Here is a 19,147-nt window from a genome sequence, read left to right as displayed (position 1 = left end):
GATGATCGGGTGTGATAGATTCTAACGTTCGAATACAACGGGTGTTGACGAGCCTAGCATGTACAGACATGGCCTCGGGACACATGCGAAACACTTAGGTTGACTTGACGAGCCTAGCATGTACAGACATGGCCTTGAAACACGGAAGACCGAAAGGTCGAACATGAGTCATATAGAAGATACGATCAACATGAAGATGTTCACCGATGATGACTAGTCCGTCTCACGTGATGATCGGACACGGCCTAGTTGACTCGAATCATGTAATCACTTAGATGACTAGAGGGATGTCTATCTGAGTGGGAGTTCATAAGATGAACTTAATTATCCTGAACATAGTCAAAAGGTCTTCGCAAATTATGTCATAGCTCGCGCTTCAGTTCTACTGTTTAGATATGTTCCTAGAGAAAATTTAGTTGAAAGTTGATAGTAGCAATTATGCGGACTAGGTCCGTAAACTGAGGATTGTCCTCATTGCTTCATAGAAGGCTTATGTCCTTAATGCACCACACAGTGTGCTGAACCTCGAACGTCGTCTGTGGATGTTGCGAACATCTGACATACACATTTTGATAACTACGTGATAGTTCAGTTAAACGGTTTAGAGTTGAGGCACCGAAGACGTTTTGAAACATCACGAAACATATGAGATGTTTCGAGGGATGAAATTGGGATTTCAGGCTCGTGCCCACGTCAAGAGGGATAAGACCTCCGACGATTTTCTTAGCCTGCAAACTAAGGGAGAAAAGCTCAATTGTTGAGCTTGTGCTCATATTGTCTGAGTACAACAATCATTTGATTCGAGTGGGAGTTGATCTTCCAGATGAGATAGTGATATTTCTCCGAAGTCATTGCCACCAAGATGCTAGAGCTTCGTGATGAACTATAACATATCAGGGATAGATATGATGATCCTTGAAATATTTGCGATGTTTGACACCGCGAAAGTAGAAATCAAGAAGGAGCATCAATTGTTGATGGTTAGTGAAACCACTAGTTTCAAGAAGGGCAAGGGCAAGAAGGGATACTTCATGAAACGGCAAATCAGCTGCTGCTCTAATGAAGAAACCCAAAGTTGAACCCAAACCTGAGACTAAGTGCTTCTGTAATAAGGGGAACAGCCACTGGAGCAGAATTACCCTAGATACTTGGTAGATGAGAAGGCTGGCAAGGTCGGTAGAAGTATATTGGATATACATTGTGTTAATGTGTACTTTACTAGTACTCCTAGTAGCACCAGGGTATTAGATACCGGTTCGGTTGCTAAGTGTTAGTAACTCGAAACAAAAGGCTACAGAATAAACGGAGACTAGCTAAAAGGTGAGATGACGATATGTGTTGGAAGTATTTCCAAGGTTGATCAAATATCGTACGCTCCCTCTACCATCGAGATTGGTATTAAAACCTAAATAATTGTTATTTGGTGTTTGCGTTGAGCATAGACATGATTGGATTATGTCTATCGCGATACGGTTATTCATTTAAGGAGAATAATGGTTACTCTGTTTATTTGAATAATACCATCCCGATCGTAGTGATACACATTTTCATGCCAAAGGTATAAGATAGTAATGATAGTACCACACAAATGTGGCACTGCAATTTGAGTCATATTGGTATAAAACGCATGAAGAAGCTCCATGTTGATGGATCTTTGGACTCACTCATTTTTGAAAGGATTGAGACATGCGAACCATGTTTGTTGGTAGATATGCATGAAGAAACTCTATACAGATGGATCGTTTGGACTCACTTGATTTTGAATTACTTGAGACATGCAAATCATACCACATGGGCAAGATGACTGAAAGCCTCGTTTTCAGTAAAATGGAACAAGAAAGCAACTTGTTGGAAGTAATACATCTTGATGTGCGCATTCCAATGAGTGTTGAGGCATGTAGTGGATATCATTATGTTCTTACTTCACAGATGATTTGAGTAGATACTGAGTATATTTACTTGATGAAACATAAGTCTGAATTATTGAAAGGTTCAAGTAATTTTAGAGTGAAGTTGAACATCGTCGTGACAAGAGGATAAAATGTCTATGATATGATCGTAGAGATGAATATCTGAATTACGAGTTTGGCACAGAATTAAGACATTGTGGAAATTGTTTCACAACTAATACAGCATGGAACACCATAGTGTGATGGTGTGTCCAAACATCATAACTGCACCCTATTGGATATGATGCATACCATGATGTCTCTTATCGAATTACCATGATAGTTTATGGGTTAGGCATTATAGACAACCACATTTACTTTAAATAGGGCACCACGTAATTCCGATGAGATGACACCGTATGAACTATGGTTTAGAGAAACCTAAGCTGTCATTTCTTAAAAGTTTGGGGCTGCGACGCTTATGTGAAAAAGTTTCAGGCTGATAAGCTTGAACCCAAAGCGGATAAATGCATCTTCATAGGACACCCAAAACAGTTGGGTATACCTCCTGTCTCAGATCCGAAAGCAATAAGGGATTGTTTCTAGAATCGGGTCCTTTCTCGAGGAAAAGTTTCTCTCGAAAGAATTGAGTGGGAGGATGTTGGAGACTTGACGAGGTTATTGAACCGTCTCTTCAACTAGTGTGTGGCAGGGCACAGGAAGTTGTTCCTGTGGCACCTACACCAATTAAAGTGGAAGCTTATGATAGTGATCATGAAACTTCAGATCAAGTCACTAACAAACCTCGTGGGATGACAAGGATGCGTACTACTTCAGAGTGGTACGTAATCCTGTCTTGGAAGTCATGTTGCTAGACAACAATGAACCTACGAGCTATGGAGAAGCGATGGTGGGCCTGGATTCCAAAATGGCTCGAGGCCATAAAATCTGAGAGAGGATCCATGTATGAAAACAAAGTGTAGACTTTGGCAGAACGGCTCGATGGTCGTAAGGCTATTGAGTACAGATGGATTTTAAAAGGAAGACGGACAATGATGGTAAGTATCACCATTAAGAAAGCTCGACTTGTCGTTAAGATGTTTTCCGACAAGTTCAAGGAGTTGACTACGATGAGACTTTCTCACTCGTAGCGATGCTAAGAGTCTGTTGGTATTATATTAGCGATTACTGCATTATTTATGAAACCTTGCAGATAGGATGTCAAAACATTGTTTCCTCGACGATTTTCTTGAGGAAAGGTTGTATGTGATACAACCGGAAGGTTTTGTCAATCCTGAAAGATGCTAATAAGTATGCAAAGCTCCAGCAATCCTTCTAAGGACTGGAGTAAGCATCTCAGAGTTGGAATGTACGCTTTGATAAGATGATCAAAGATTTTGGGTTTATACAAAGTTTATGAGAAACTTGTATTTCCAAAGAAGTGAGAGGGAGCACTATAGAATTTCTGATGAGTATATGTTGTTGACATATTATGGATCAGAAATGACGTAGGATTTCTGGAAAGCATATAGGGTTATTTGAAAGTGTTTTTCAATGGAAAGCCTGGATTAAGCTACTTGAACATTGAGCATCAAGATCTATAAGGATAGATCAAAACGCTTAATGGTACTTTCAAATGAGCACATACCTTGACATGATCTTGAAGGTGTTCGAGATGGATCAGTCAAAGAAGGAGTTCTTGCCTGAGTTGTAAGGTATGAAGTTAAGACTTAAAGCTCGACCGCGGCAGAATAAAGAGAAAGGACGAATGTCGTCCCCTATGCTTTTGTCATAGGCTCTATACGGTATGCCATGCTGAGTACCGCACCTGATGTGTGCCTTGCCACATGTCTGGCAAGAGGGTACAAAGGTGATCCAGGAGTGGATCACTAGATAGCGGTCAAAATTATCCTTGGAGTAATAAGGACATGTTTCTCGATTATGGAGGTGATAAAGAGTTCGGCGTAAAAGGTTACATTGATGCAGGCTTTAACACCTATCCGAATGACTCTGAGTAGCAAACCGGATACGTACAGTGGAGCAACCATTTGGAATAGCTCCAAGTGGAGCGTGGAAGCAGCATTTATAATATGACTAGAGATTTCAAAGTACATACGAATCTGATTGTTGCAGACCCGTTGACTAAAACCTCTCTCACAAGCAAAACATGATCAAACCCCAGAACTCATTGAGTCTTAATCACATGATGATGTGAACTAGTTTAGCGACACTAGTAAACTCTTTGGATGTTGGTCACATGGCGATGTGACTTGTGAGTGTTAATCACATGGCGATGTGAACTAGATTATTGACTCTAGTGCAAGTGGGAGACTGTTGGAAATATGCCCTAGAGGCAATAATAAATTGATTATTATTATATTTCCTTGTTCATGATAATCGTTTATTATCCATGCTAGAATTTTATTGATAGGAAACTCAGATACATGTGTGGATACATAGACAACACCATGTCCCTAGTAAGCCTCTAGTTGACTAGCTCGTTGATCAATAGATGGTTACAATTTCCTGACCATGGACATTGGATGTCGTTGATGATGGGATCACATCATTAGGAGAATGATGTGATGGACAAGACCCAATCCTAAGCATAGCACAAGATCGTGTAGTTCGCATGCTAAAGCTTTTCTAATGTCAAGTATCATTTCCTTAGACCATGAGATTGTGCAACTCCCGGATACCGTAGGAATACTTTGGGTGTGCCAAATGTCACAACGTAACTAGGTGGCTATAAAGGTGCACTACGGGTATCTCCGAAAGTGTCTGTTGAGTTGGATCGAATGTCGGGCAAGTATCATACCGCTAGACAAAGGGAATTGTATACGGGATTGATCGAATCCTCGACATCGTGGTTCATCCGATGAGATCATTGTGGAACATGTGGGAACCAAGATGGGTATCCAGATCCAGCTGTTGGTTATTGACCAGAGAACGTCCCGGTCATGTCTGCATGGTTCTCGAACCCGTAGGGTCTACACACTTAAGGTTCGATGACGCTAGGGTTATAAGGAATAGATATACGTGGTTACCGAATGTTGTTCGGAGTCCTAGATGAGATCCCGGACGTCACGAGGAGTTCCGGAATGGTCCGGAGGTAAAGATTTATATATGGGAAGTCCTGTTTTGGTCACTGGAAAAGTTTCGGGTTTTATTGGTAACGTACCGGGACCACCGGGAGGGTCCCGGGGGTCCACCAAGTGGGGCCACCAGCCTCGGAGGACAGCATGGGCCAAGTGTGGGAGGGGACCAGCCCCAGGTGGGCTGGTGCGCCCTCCGACCAAGGCCCAAGGCGCAAGGGAGAGTGGAAGGGGGCAAACCCTAGGCTCAGATGGGCCTAAGGCCCACCTAGTGGTCCGCCCCCCTCTCTCCCCCCTTGGCCGCCCCTCTAGATGGGATCTAGGGCTGGCCGCCACCCCTAGGGGTGGAAACCTAGGTGAGGCACAGCCCCTCCCCTCCCCCTATATATACTTGAGGTTTTGGGCTGCTAGACACACGATTTGATCTCTCCCTGGCGTAGCCCTACCTCTCTCCTCCTCATCTCTTGCGGAGCTTGGCGAAGCCCTGCTGGAGTACCACGCTCCTCCACCACCACCACGCCGTTGTGCTGCTGCTGGATGGAGTCTTCGTCAACCTCTCCCTCTCTCCTTGCTGGATCAAGGCATGGGAGACGTCACCGGGCTATACGTGTGTTGAACACGGAGGTGCCGTCCGTTCGGCACTAGGATCATCGGTGATTTGGATCACGACGAGTACGACTCCATCAACCCCGTTCACTTGAACGCTTCCGCTTAGCGATCTACAAGGGTATGTAGATGCACTCTCCTTCCCTCGTTGCTAGATTACTCCATAGATTGATCTTGGTGATGCGTAGAAAATTTTGAATTTCTGCTACGTTCCCCAACATGGTCATCACCGGGAGTGGTCCCGATTATTGTCACTTCGGTGTTTCCGGATCATAACACATAGTAGGTGACTATATACTTGCAAGATAGGATCAAGAACTCACATATATTCATGAAAACATAATAGGTTCAGATCTAAAATCATGGCACTCGGGCCCTAGTGACAAGCATTGAGCATAGCAAAGTCATAGCAACATCAATCTCAGAACATAACAGATACTAGGGATCAAACCCTAACAAAACTAACTCGATTACATGATAAATCTCATCCAACCCATCACCGTCCAGCAAGCCTACGATGGAATTACTCACGCACGACGGTGAGCATCATGAAATTGGTGATGGAGGATGGTTGATGATGACGACGACGACGAATCCCCCTCTCTGGAGCCCCGAACGGACTCCGGATCAGCCCTCCCGAGAGGTTTTAGGGCTTGGCAGTGGCTCCATATCGTAAAATGCGATGATTTCTTCTCTCTGATTTTTTCTCTCCGAAAGCAAATATATAGAGTTGGAGTTGGCGTCGGAGGGTTTCCAGGGGGCCCACGAGGTAGGGGGCGCGCCCCCCACCCTTGTGAGAAGGGTGTGGGCCCCCTGGTCTTCATCTTTGGCGAGGATTTTTTATTATTTTTTCTAAGATGTTCCATGGAGTTTCAGGTCATTCCGAGAATATTTGTTTTCTTCACATAAAACAACATCATGGCAATTCTACTGAAAACAGCGTCAGTCCAGGTTAGTTCCATTCAAATCATACAAGTTAGAGTCCAAAACAAGGGCAAAAGTGTTTGGAAAAGTAGATACGACGGAGACGTATCAAGGAGAGAGAAGAGAGAAGGACCATGCATGTGGTTGCTTTTGGTGGGATATAGTGGTGTGAAGTCTGGTTGAAAGGAGAGAGAGAAAAGGAGTACCATGCATGTGGAGAGAGAGAAAGAGGAGGATCACGTGGTCGCATTTTGTTGGTGAGCGCTGATACGTCTTCAACGTATCTATAATTTTTGATTGTTCCATGCTGTTATATTATCAATCTTGGATGTTTTATAATCATTTTGTAGCATTTTTTGGTACTAACCTATTGACATAGTGCCAAGTGCCCGTTGCTGTTTTCTGCATGTTTTTTACATCACAGAAAATTAATATCAAACATAGTCCAAACGCCACAAAACTTTACGGAGATTTTTTTGGACCAGAAGGAACATAATGGGCCCTAGCTGCGCCTGGGGTTGCTCCGAGGAGAGCACAGGCCCTGGTGGTTTGTGCCCACCTTGGGTGCCCCCCGGACCGCCTCTTTGCTCTATAAATACACCAATATTCCAAAAACCCTAGGGAAGTCGACGAAATGTTGATCCAGCAGTCGCAGAGTCCAGAACCACCAGATCCAATCTAGACACCATCTCGGATGGGGTTCACCACCTCTATTGGTGCCTCTCCGATGATGCATGAGTAGTTCTTTGTAGACCTTCGGGTCCGTAGTTAGTAGCTAGATGGCTTTCTCTTTCTTGCTGAATTCTCAATACAATGTTCTCTTGGAGATCCATATGATGTAACTCTTTTGCGGTGTGTTTGTTTGGATCGATGAACTTTGAGTTTATGATCAGATCTATCTTTTTATATCCATGAAATTTATTTGAGTTTCTTTGATCTCTTATATGCATGATTGCTTATAGCCTCATATTTCTTCTCCGATATTTAGGTTTTTTTTGGCCAAATTTATCTATTTATCTTGCAATGGGAAGAGGTGCTTTGTAGTGGGTTCGATCTTACGGTGCTTGATCCCAGTGACAGAAGGGGAATCGACACGTATGTATCATTGCTACTATGGATAAAACGATGGGGTCTATCTCTACATAGATAGGTCTTGTCTACATCATGTCATCGTTCTTATTGCATTACTCCGTTTCTCCATGAACTTAATACACTAGATGCATGGTGGATAGCGGTCAATGTGTGGAGAAATAGTAGTAGATGCAGGCAGGAGTCAGTCTACTAATCTTGGACGTGATTCCTATATAATGATCATTGCGTGGATATCGTCATGATTATTTGAAGTTCTATCAATTTCCCAACAGTAATTTGTTCACCCACCATTTGCTATTTTTCTCGAGAGAAGCCACTAGTGAAACCTACCGCCCCCGGGTCTCTTTCTCATATATTTGCCTTTACGATCTACTTTTACTTTGCATTTATTTTCAGATCTATTAAAGCAAAAATACAAAAATACCTTGCTGAAATTTATTATTATTTATTTTATTTGGCGTTCGATCTATCAATCTACTACAATTTTATCTCACGTCCGTTGGCCCATCTGGGGCGCCACTACTCGAAAGAGATTGACAATCCCTTTTACACGGGGGTTGCGAGAATTTGTTATCTATGTGCAGGGGCTGTTTACGTTGTGTTGCTTGGTTCTCCTACTGGTTCGATAATCTTGGTTTCATATCTGAGGGAAATACCTACCGCTGTTGTGCTGCATCATCCCTTCCTCTTTGGGGAAATACCGACGTAGCTCCAAGCGACATCAAGCGCTGCTATACACACAATCCTGTTCAGCCAATGTTCGCACGATGTAGCAAATCCAACCATCTATGCGTATAACAAAGCAAAGTTCGCCCATCAGATTGTCCGTCGTCTCAACGTCAGGCATTTAGTATCGTGCCTCCAGTAGTTCCGTTTGCTGGTCAAGTGCATGTCCGGACATTCCCAAAGAAGCCACAAGTTTGCTTCCGGTTTTGCGTGACAAAGGATATATAGACCGCTCCACAGACCGATAGAGATCCTCATTAAATGAAAAAAGTGGTCAAGACACCACAATCCAAAGAAATATTGGAGCTTTGAGGGTCTCCAAAGATGCCCAAGCGCACACTACCCTTCTATTATTGTAGACCCCATCATCTCTATTCACGACACCTCTGACCTTTATGTTAGGCTCTAAGGCATCTTCAGATGCATTGGTGCTAAAGTGGGGTGCTAAGTGCATTACAATGATTAACAACTAATGAAGGTGATGAAGAGTTCACCTTAAAGGGTTACATAGATGCGAGCTATCACACTGATCCGGGTGAGTCAATGTCTCATTCCGGATACATATTTATTTTGAATGGTGGAGCAGTCAGCTAGAGTAGCTCCAAGCAGAGCGTTGTAGCAGCATCAACAACTGAAGCGGAATATACGACTTCTTCAAAAGTGGCGCGGGAAGGAGTCTGGATGAAGGAGTTCATATCTGAACTAGGTGTGGTTCCTAGTGCATCAGAACCCATGACTATCTATTGTGACAACACCGGTGCCATTGCCATTGCCAAGGAGCCAGGGTTTCACAAGAAAGCTAAGCATATCAAATGCCACTTTAACTCCAACCATGAGTACATCAAGGAAGGAAACATAGAGATTTTTAAAGTTCATATGGATCTGAATGTCGCAAACCCGTTGACTAAGCCTCTTCCATGAGCAAACATTATCGGCACCAGAATTCCATGCGGGTTAGATTCATAACAATGTAACCTAGATTATTGACTCTAGTACTGCAAGTGGGAGACTGTTGGGAATATGCCCTAGAGGCAATAATACGGTTCTTATTATCATATTTTCTTGTTCTTGATAAGTGTTTATTCTCCATGCTATAATTGTATTAACCAGAAACTCAAATACATGTGTGGATACGTAAACAAACATTGTGTCCCAAGTGAGCCTCTACTTAACTAGCTCGTCAATTAAAGATGGTTAAGGTTCACTAACAATAGACATGAGTTGTCATTTAATAATAATCTGACATCATTAGAAGAATGATGTGATGGACATACCAAATCATAAGCTTACCATCTGATCGTGTAACTTACTTTAATTTGCTATAGCTTTCTTAATGTCAAGTGTCTCTTCCTTAGACGATCAAATCGTGTCACTCCCTAATACTGGAAGAATGCTTTGTGCGCATCAAATGTCACTTCGTAATTGGGAGATCATAAATGTGTTTCTCTGGTATCTTGGAAGGTACTAGTTGGGTTGCATGTATTAAGACTAGGATTTTCACTCCATGTCACAGAGAGATAACTCAAGGCCCTCTTAGTAATACAACATCCTAAGTAGCTTGCAAGCATGTGAAAAATGTGTTTGGTCACGGGGATATTGTATTACAAAACAAATAAAGAGAACTTGCCAGTAAAGAGATTGGACTAGATATGGTGATGCCGATGATCGAATCTCAGGAAAATAAAATATTGTGAGGCAAAGGGAATGGAATACGGGATTGCTTCAATCCTCGACATTGTGGTTCAAAACGATAAAGATCTTCGTTGAATATGTGGATTCACTATGGGCATTCAGGCCTCGCTATTGATTATTGATCGGGGAGCTGTCTCGGTCATGTTCGCATGTTCTCTAACCCGTAGGGTCACACACTTAACGTTTGGTAACGCTACAGTAGTAATGGAATTCTCATAATGGTGAGACCGAAGATAGTTCAGAGTCCTGGATGGGTACCGGGACATCATCAGGAGCTTCAGAATAGTTTGGAGATAAAGTTTCATATAAGGAAAGTGGATGTCAGGGTCCCGAAAAGGTTAGGGAATTTTTCGGTATCGTATCGAAGTTTCGTAGAAATGTTCTTGGGGCCCACCTACCTCAAAGGGTCCACATGGACCCAAGGGGGTGGCACACTAGCCCTACATGGGCCAGGCACCACATCCCCACTTGGCCCATGAACCATAGGGGACACCCTAGCCCCAAAATAAGGAAAGGGGGAGACTTGGAGGCCAAGCCCCTCCCCATTGGGCGACAGTCCTAGAGATTGGAGGGCAAGCCTCCCAGTCTCCCACACCTATATAAAGGGAGGGAGGCGCAGCGGGCAGTGGCCATCCCAAAACTCTAGGTGGCTCCCCTCCTGCTACTCCTCCCAGCTCTCCGCAAAAGATTGGCGAAGCCCTGCGAGAGTTCGACTGTAACTCCATCACCACACCGTCGTGCTGCTGTCCTAGATCCCATCTACCTCCACCTCTTGCTTGCCGGATCAAGAAGAAGCGGAGACATCACCGAGCCGTATGCGTGCATATCTCGGAGGTGCCGTTTGTGCGGTGCTTGATTGCATTGGATCACGAAGAAAGTACGACTACACCAACCACGTTCGTTAGAACATTTTTGCTCTCGGTCTACAAGGGTGTTCAGACATTCTCCCACTCGTTGGTAGCATCTAGTAGATTAGATCTTGGGTGAATTCGTTATATCATAGGAAAAAAATTGTTTTTCATGCAACGAATCCCTACAGATACAATAATTGTGTTTGTAACTTAATAACAATAAGTATGGCATAGAAACCATGGACCATCTAATAAATGCCTATGGCAGTGTACCCGTGTGTGCAATGATCTAGCATAGTAAAGCTATTAAAAATAGACGAACCATGGAAATATCATCCTAGCTGTCTTACCATGGAAATAGACGATCATGCAAGATGACAATGTCGACCCGTGAGCATTGTTGCACGATGCGGAGGGCCAGCTCCTCCTCGTCGACCACGTCTGCCTTAAGGACGAACACACACCAGTCATCGGTTCCCGCATCTCTACCATGTCGGCGTTCAACATTGGGATGGAGAGGGGGAGAGGAACAGACGAGGAGTGGAGGGGAAGCGCCAGAGAGTGAAGTTTTTTTTAGGTTTGCTCCATATGGGGTTCTTAGTGGGAATGAAGTGAGGTCTATGTGGGTCATGCTAGGCCGGATGTGACATTACGGATGTGCCCGGGTGCGTCCGGTCCTCCTGGTACCCGTCCCAGATATGTGTTGGCCTTGAGGGGTGCCTATTAGCCCGAACTTCCACGCTCGATTTTGGGAGCTCGATTGGGTTACGTTTTGACAGACATATAGGTGGGTTTGATGTGTTTGATATTTTTTTTTCGGGGTGATGTGTTTGATTTTCTTCGTCATAAAATATTTGAGTGAGATTCGTGGAGTGTCGACACGATAGACACTCGAGTTCGGTACCAATAATTGAGGAATGACAATGATAAGCAATCTAGGGTCCATTTCTCACAAAGGTAGAAACCGGGAACTTCAAACTGCCTACTACAACCTTCAAAAAAAGAACTGCCTACTCTGTTCGTTCCCAAATTGGGAAGAACACAACGCAACTATCGACAACTTTACACTGCGTGCTGAATTAGTCAAACAAATAGCTCCATAACGGCGTCGGTGTCTCGACGCCGGTCTGCTCGGCGTCCTCCCGCCTCGCTCTGTCGTCCGGCGGCGCCATGAGCATCCCCTGCGCCAAGCTCTCGTAGTACGACCCAGCGTCCATGCCGCCAAACCACTGCTCCTCGTCGAGCTCCAGCAAGTCGACGGACGACATGTAAAACAGAGAGTTGCTCGGGCTGGCGGCCGCCTCCACCGTTGGACACGCGACTGGAAGAATAATCTGCTGCTGCTGGAACGCAACGACGGCAACGGCGACGGCAAGCTTGATCTCCCGCGCGCTGCCGAAGCCGAACGATCCGGCCGCAAGCACGGGCAGCATCCGCCATGCGGAGTCGGCGAAGTTGAGGCAGGCGGCGCGGCCGGAGAGCGCGAGCACCGCGGCGTCGTGCGCGCGCGCCGCCATCTCGGCGGTGGTGAAGGTGCCGAGCCAGAGCCTGGAGCCCTTCACCCCGGGCACGCGCACCTCGCACACCCACTGCCCGACCCGGCCACGGCGCCGCACGCCCCGGTACAGCGGGTGGCGCGTCTCGTGGAACTTGGTCCGCCCCGCCGGCCGCTTCGGCGGCTCCGACGACACCGTCCTGTGACCCTGCTCATGCTGGCCGGACTTGGAGGCAGCGTCGGCGACGTCCATCTGAGTCGAGAGCTAGTGGAGATGGTTGAGCACGTTGAGCGATGGTGTTTTTACTGAGAGAATGGGAGTGCGGCGGGGCAAGCATATATAGGCGAGAGCGCGGCGGCTACCCGGCGCGTCACTCGGGTGGAAATGCACTCACGCTGACACACGCGAGGCACTGGCCACTTCTTTTTCTATTTTTAGCAAACGTCCTTTCTTTTATTTTATCTTTTAGGGACCTCTCATTTCTATTTTTAGCAAACGTCCTCCCCCAGGCAAAGGTCGTTTTCTGAAGGACAGTCAGCACTGGCCACTGAAATATCTCACTCATTCTTGCCGTGTTGTCACCATGGTCGCCACAAGAAGAGGAAGAAATATCCTGGCATCAACCACACTTGGCCATAGGATTTTTTGAAGGAGGCCCAGAGAGCCACCTGCTTCCTCACACTCAGCGGCGTCCACTGGGTGAGCGATGGATGATCTTGACATAGATAGGTATTATATCGTGCAATCAAAGTTGTGCCTGCTTGCCTCTTATGGTCACGAAAACGACACGCCAACTGCCACCACTATTCGCTGGAAGAAACTGGAAACCTGTACCGTGTCCACATGTCCACTAGTAGTGACTTGTCATCTTATAATTTCTACTCTTATAAAAAACGAGTTGATGATAATGGTGTGCCTGTCATCTTACAAGATATACCCTTCGATCTATATCTGACGGATAGAAAGCAATCTATGATAAGAGCAACTTCAATGAGGCGACCCATTTCGTCCGCCCACGTCTGTTTGGGTCGACGCGGACAAAAGTGGCGGCCCAACGCGCCGACCCAAACGGACGCGCGCCCGTTTTTCGTCCGCGGGCGACCCATTCCAGGCCCATTTTTGAGCCGGATTTGCGTTGGGGCGGACACGAGACGGACGCGCGCGCGCCTACTCCTCTCCCCGGGCCCGCCTGTCGGTGCCAGCCACAACCATTTTTCCCCATTTTCCCAAAAACACTCCCGCCAGAGCGCGTCCCCCCCGCCCCCAAACCAGCAATGGAGGACGCCATCGACCTCGACCTCGACCTCGACGCCGCCGCCGACCTCGCCTCCCTTGCCTCGTTCGGCGCCGTCGCCCCCTCCGGGAAAGGCAAGCCTCGTGCCCCGCGCAAGACCGCCGCGGCGACCAAGTCGAAGAAAGCGCTGACGCCCGAACATCGGCCAAGGGAGTCGGACAAGAGGAAGGGACAGAGGCACGCCGCGGATGCGAGGGATGAGGCCGCTGCGCAGGCCGCTGCCGCCGCCGCGCAGCAGGAGTTCACCAACGCCCGCGTCGCCGCTGTAACGAGGGAGGCGCTTTACATGCTTGGGGTAAACCCTAGCCAGCACCACCTCGTCCAAGCCGTCGTCGCCGCGGCCAGCACCGGCTCGTCGGCATTTCCTCGGATGGTGATGCCCGACTCACCCCGCGCATCGGCTTGCAACTCGGTCCCCGGCTTCCACGTCTACCCGCAGACCTCCCGCCTCTCCGGGGAGTGCTCACCCGACGTGAGCGTGGTCGCGCCTTCCACACCCGCGCCCGCGCCCATCGACCTCAACGCCGCCCCGGTGGTCGGTGGCTCGTCGTCCGGCGGCGCGAGGAAACGCGCGCGATAGACGCCGGCCGGCGGTTTCCCGGACGTCCGCAACCTGTTCGAGGAAATGTCGTCCGCCGTCGACGAGGACTACATGCAACACCTCATCTTCGAGGGTGGTGCGCCGGGCGCTGGCTACGATCCTGAGGAGATGCAAAGCCAGGCCGGCCGCGCGGCGTTCACGCCGGCCGCTGGCTATGATCCCTATCAGGTGGCCTTCATGCGTGATCAGGTCGGCATCGACCTGGACGGCTTCCCCCTCGACCACGAGTTCCCGGACGACTATGGGCTAGAGGAAGAGGACGAGTGCGACATCGAAGTGGAGTCTTTGTTCGAGGACGAGCTCGCCAACCAAGCCGCCGGGCCGAAGCCGAAGCGCAAGAGCAAACGCACGAAGGCGTAAACAGCTGCCGAGGACAAGCTTCTATGCGAGTGTTGGCGAGACATTGGACAAGACCCAAAGACGGGCGCCGAGCAAAAGCATTCAACCTTTTGGACTCATGTGCACCGCGAGTTTCATGAGCGCAAGAAGTTTCCACCCTACCAATTTGTGAGCACGCGCGGGTGGGTCTCCATTTTCAAGCGGTGGATGGTAATCCAACAAGAGGGCAACAAGTTTTGTGCCACCCTTGAGAGCGTCAAGGCCCGCCCCGTGAGCGGCATCGGCGTGCAAGACATGGTATGATAGAAGCAAGTCGGCCTCTTTTGTGCCATCAAGATCATTTTTTACGTCTTCATTTGCTATCACTTGCCCATATGCTTGCATGGAAACATTTTGTAGGCATTTCAAGCTTTGGAGGCATTCAAGGTTCAACACAATGGCAAGTGCTTTAACCTCTCCCATTGCTATCGTGTCATCAAGGACGAAGAGAAGTTCAAGGCACAATATGCCGCGCTCAAGTCACGTGGGGGGATGGGCGCCGTGGAGGATGTTGGGGAGGGCGAGCCGGCACGGCCGCGGGGGAAGACCAACTCCAAGAAGGAGGACAAGCGAGATGCGGCCACCAACGCCTTGATCGCAAGCGTGGACGACATGATGAATAAGAAGGACTCAAGGGAGGAGGAGCGCCGGCGTTTCAAAGAAGAGCAAATGAGCGCTTTCATGGAGATCCAAAGAAGGAGGCTTGACCTTGACGCCGAGAAGCAAGCCAAGATGTTCGAGCTCGAGGCCGAGAAGCAAGCCAAGATGCTAGAGATCGAGGCCGCCAACGCCAGACAAAGGCGAAAGAAGTGGCTCTTGCAAGCATGATGACCGGGGTGGAGATCATGAAGGTGGATCTCAACGCCTTGTCGCCAACGAAAAGGCCGTGGTTCAAGAAGATGCAGGCCGACATGCTCAAGTTCCAGGACAACTGATCTATGGCGTCGAGGGCCATCTTTTTGTATGCCGGCAGGTGTGCGGGCATGACCACGGGAGCCGCGGTGGCGTGGTCGAACTCCAAGTCCCACCATTTTTTGCGTACTGGCATGTGTGTCGGCCGGCTGGCGAGCGAGTGCGCCAGCAGGAACTGTGGTATTTTCTGAAGCCGGCATTGTATGCCAGTGTTGGCATGGTGCCGGCATGAGATATGGCCGCTGGCATGATCGGCCGCGGGTCTTTTTTAATTCAAAAGTTGAATGCGGGCATGAAATGGGTCGGCGCGTTGGGCGCATTGCCGACCCAAATGCAAAACTGGGCGGACGCTGGACGGGCGGCCGACCCAAACGGACCAAAAACGGACAAATGCGCCATCCGTTTGGGTCGCCCCATTGCAGTTGCTCTAAATTTGCAAAAAGATGCCCGCACATCTCTCAACATTTGCAGATAAGGTCATTCCTCGTTCATCCTTATTTTTTCCACAACTTTATTGTTGAACAATTATAAAAGGAAGCCTCTGGAACAATTTGGCATGGCGGCCGCTGCCGACGTCACCCATCCCCATGCCTCCTCTCGGTCCGACCACCAATCACCACCATGTCTCACTCATCCTTACATTTTCTCTTCTCTTTCTCGAGATATCATTAGTTTTAATACATAGGATTACTCCCACATGGGTCAATCACAACATATGTTTTATTAAAAAAAAATGCATCTTGATGTTCCGTGCAATGCACAGACATCTTGCTAGTACTAACAAAAGCAAGCAAATGGAAGTGACACGTCATACCTAGACTTAGGCATCTTGCCCTATTGGCCACAGACAGGAATAGTGAGACACGTTAATTACGTCGCCGCGCCAGCTTGCGTGGCTACGAGGAATGTTAGAAAACCCTGGAAATGTGAAAACAAACGCCAGTGGGTTCGTTAACGCTACCAGCCTGACCTGGATGGGTTCTAGGCCACATCTTTCAGGTTAGCGTATTTGGAACACCTCTGACCGATTTGTTAGATTAGCTTGAATAGTTGCTTGCATCTACTCCCTCCGTAAAAAAAATATAAGAGCGTTTAGATCATAAATTGTGATCTAAATACTTTTATATATCTTTACATAGGGAGTAGTAGATTAGATGTTGGATGAATTCGTTCTCTCATAGAAATAAGTTTTTTTTCATGCAATGAATCCTTATAGATAATAACTCTGCTCATAACTTAATAACCACTAATAGAATGCCCGCGCATTGCCACGGGCTTTAAAAATTGTCTTAGCTGACGCACATCTTTTTTTATTGACAATTAACTAACACACATCATACTGCCAAACACAATAATATGTTATTGATAACTCTAAAAAAATAAGGTATTGAAACCAACTAGTAGTTGAATGGTTAGAATGGTTGTGGTACTCATCCACATAACCGCTATCCGTATTTTCTTAAACTTTTATCAAGACATAGAACAATTTTTGTAAACCGATTTTGTCTCTCTGTAGTCATTTCAGCAGCCTAGGTGGGCTAGACTAAGGCGCATTTTGCTTGTTGGGCTTTGCTGGGCTGCGAGCTTTTAGCTCGCGAGTTGGACCGAGTCGAGCCCAGCTCGGCTCGGCCTTTTTACTTCTCGAGCCGAGCCTGGCTTGGGCCGAGTCGCAGTGAGCGCGAGCTGAGCCTAAAAGCTTGAGCTGCTCGTCCAGATTTACCCACACACATGGATTAACGTCTGTTTGTGTTTGCACGAATTTGGCATGTTTTGCCAGATTTTTTATGCCATGTAGGACTGGGCTGGTGTGTGGGCATTCATCCGATCGCCCACGCGTCCGTTTTACCATGCAGAGGGGCTGGTGTGTGGGCGTTTAGCAGTTCGCCCACATGCCAGTTTTCACGCACGGAGAGGGGCTGGTGTGTGGGCGTTTATCAGTTCGCCCACATGCCCGTCTCCTCTCCCACACCCAAAGCTGTCAGTTGCCATTTGTTTTGCAGGGTACGTGGCAACTGGCCTAGTGTGCTTGTAAGCATTTGCCAACTCTCTTTACCTGAACATATTATTTTGCCATTTCTTTTTGTAGTGCTACATGGCAACTGTCTAGTGTTAGTAGGTGGCAACTTCTAAAGTTTTCAAATCATGGCAACTATAGTAGAACAGACCATACATGGCAACAGCTGCAGTTGTCCAAAAATGGCATCTGGCACTTGACCTGAGATAGCAACTGCAGTTGAGCAACCATGGCAACTGTAGTTGTCAGATATGGCAACTGTAGTTCAACAACATGGCAACTGCAGTTAAACGAACATGGAAGAGAACACGCCAACAGCCACCACTATTTGCTAGAAGAAACGACTGCAATGACATGTAAGGCTACACACAAGAATAGTGAGACACGTCACATCGCCACGTCAGCTTGCGTGGCTACGAGGAATTTGAGGAGACCGTGAAAACGTGAAAAAAAACGGCCGTGGGTTCGTTAGCGCTAACCGCCTGACCTGGATTCGGTTCTAGGCCACATCTTCTGAATTAGCGTATTTGGATCACCTCTGTCTGATTAACAACTTTGGTCTTCGGTTGTAGCTATTAGAATGTTAGAATAATCTGAGGCGCTCCGTCGATCTATCGAGGACCAAGCAATTACACGAGCATGACACCAAGATTTGTTAGTGAGGTTCATCATCATGGCTACATCCCCGGGGCCTGACTACGGGTGCTCCTCCCCGTGACACCATCACAATACCGCACCCCGGCTGCCCTGGCGCCAGCTCCCCCTACGCGTCTGTGCTATTATGTTGACATAGGTTACATCGTGTGTCTATCCCTCATATATATGAGCGGTCTAGGATACAAGTGTCCTAGTTTAAAAAAAAGATAAAAGTGTCCTATTAGGACACAACTCCTATTCTGTTCTATCAGGACACAACTTCTATTCTATCTAAGATATAAGTGTCCTATTAGGACACAACTCCAATGGTGTATAGATCGATTCGATCGATCGAAAGCGGCGGCGGCGTAATGCGGAAGGCTGCCGCGGCGGTGGCGTGCGGCCTGGATGTACTCCCTCCGGTCCTTTTTACTTCGCACATTAGCTTTGTCTGAAGTCAAAGTTTGCTGGTTAGCAGGCGTGCAATGACCCATTGACGTGGATGCAAAAAGGTTGGTGGCGTTGTGCTGTGCTCGTGCGGAGCTAGCGGCGTGCAGGTTGACGTACGAGCGTTCAAAGGGACCGAGGCTGAGGCACTTGCTGTACATGAATTAGAGGACATCGTGAGGATTTGTTGAGAACAAAAAGAATCTGCAATGTGTGGTATAGACGTGTGGCATGGACATCAATGAGATGAAGAAAAAGGAGTGTTGCGAGTTATGGAAACATGCTTGGTGTACCCATGGAGACTACCATGAAATCCGTTTTTCTTCTGGATGTGTTGAGAATTGCGCACGGGATTTTACCAGGATGTTGGCAGGTTGGTGGCGTACGTATAAGGATTAGAGAAGCCTGGAGGGCGTCGTGGGATCATGCATATAGAGGGCGTCAAGCAATGCACGGAGATGTGCGGGCGGACACGATGTAGGGTGGAGCATGAT

General features: G+C 47.4%; 1 protein-coding gene across 1 annotated transcript; it reads right to left on the bottom strand.

The window, feature by feature from the left end:
- Positions 1 to 11,835: 11,835 nt before the first annotated feature.
- Positions 11,836 to 12,661, bottom strand: LOC119302521 (dehydration-responsive element-binding protein 1B-like). Its single transcript, XM_037579552.1, has one exon. The coding sequence runs from the start codon at positions 12,621 to 12,623 to the stop codon at positions 11,955 to 11,957; it is 669 nt and encodes a 222-aa protein (XP_037435449.1). The 5' UTR covers positions 12,624 to 12,661; the 3' UTR covers positions 11,836 to 11,954.
- Positions 12,662 to 19,147: the final 6,486 nt, after the last annotated feature.

The sequence above is a fragment of the Triticum dicoccoides genome, chromosome 5A (assembly GCF_002162155.2).
Source record: "Triticum dicoccoides isolate Atlit2015 ecotype Zavitan chromosome 5A, WEW_v2.0, whole genome shotgun sequence".
Lineage (NCBI taxonomy): Eukaryota > Viridiplantae > Streptophyta > Magnoliopsida > Poales > Poaceae > Triticum > Triticum dicoccoides.
The sequence above is the reverse complement of the archived record's forward strand: the minus strand, read 5'-3'. Positions and strand labels throughout refer to the sequence as shown.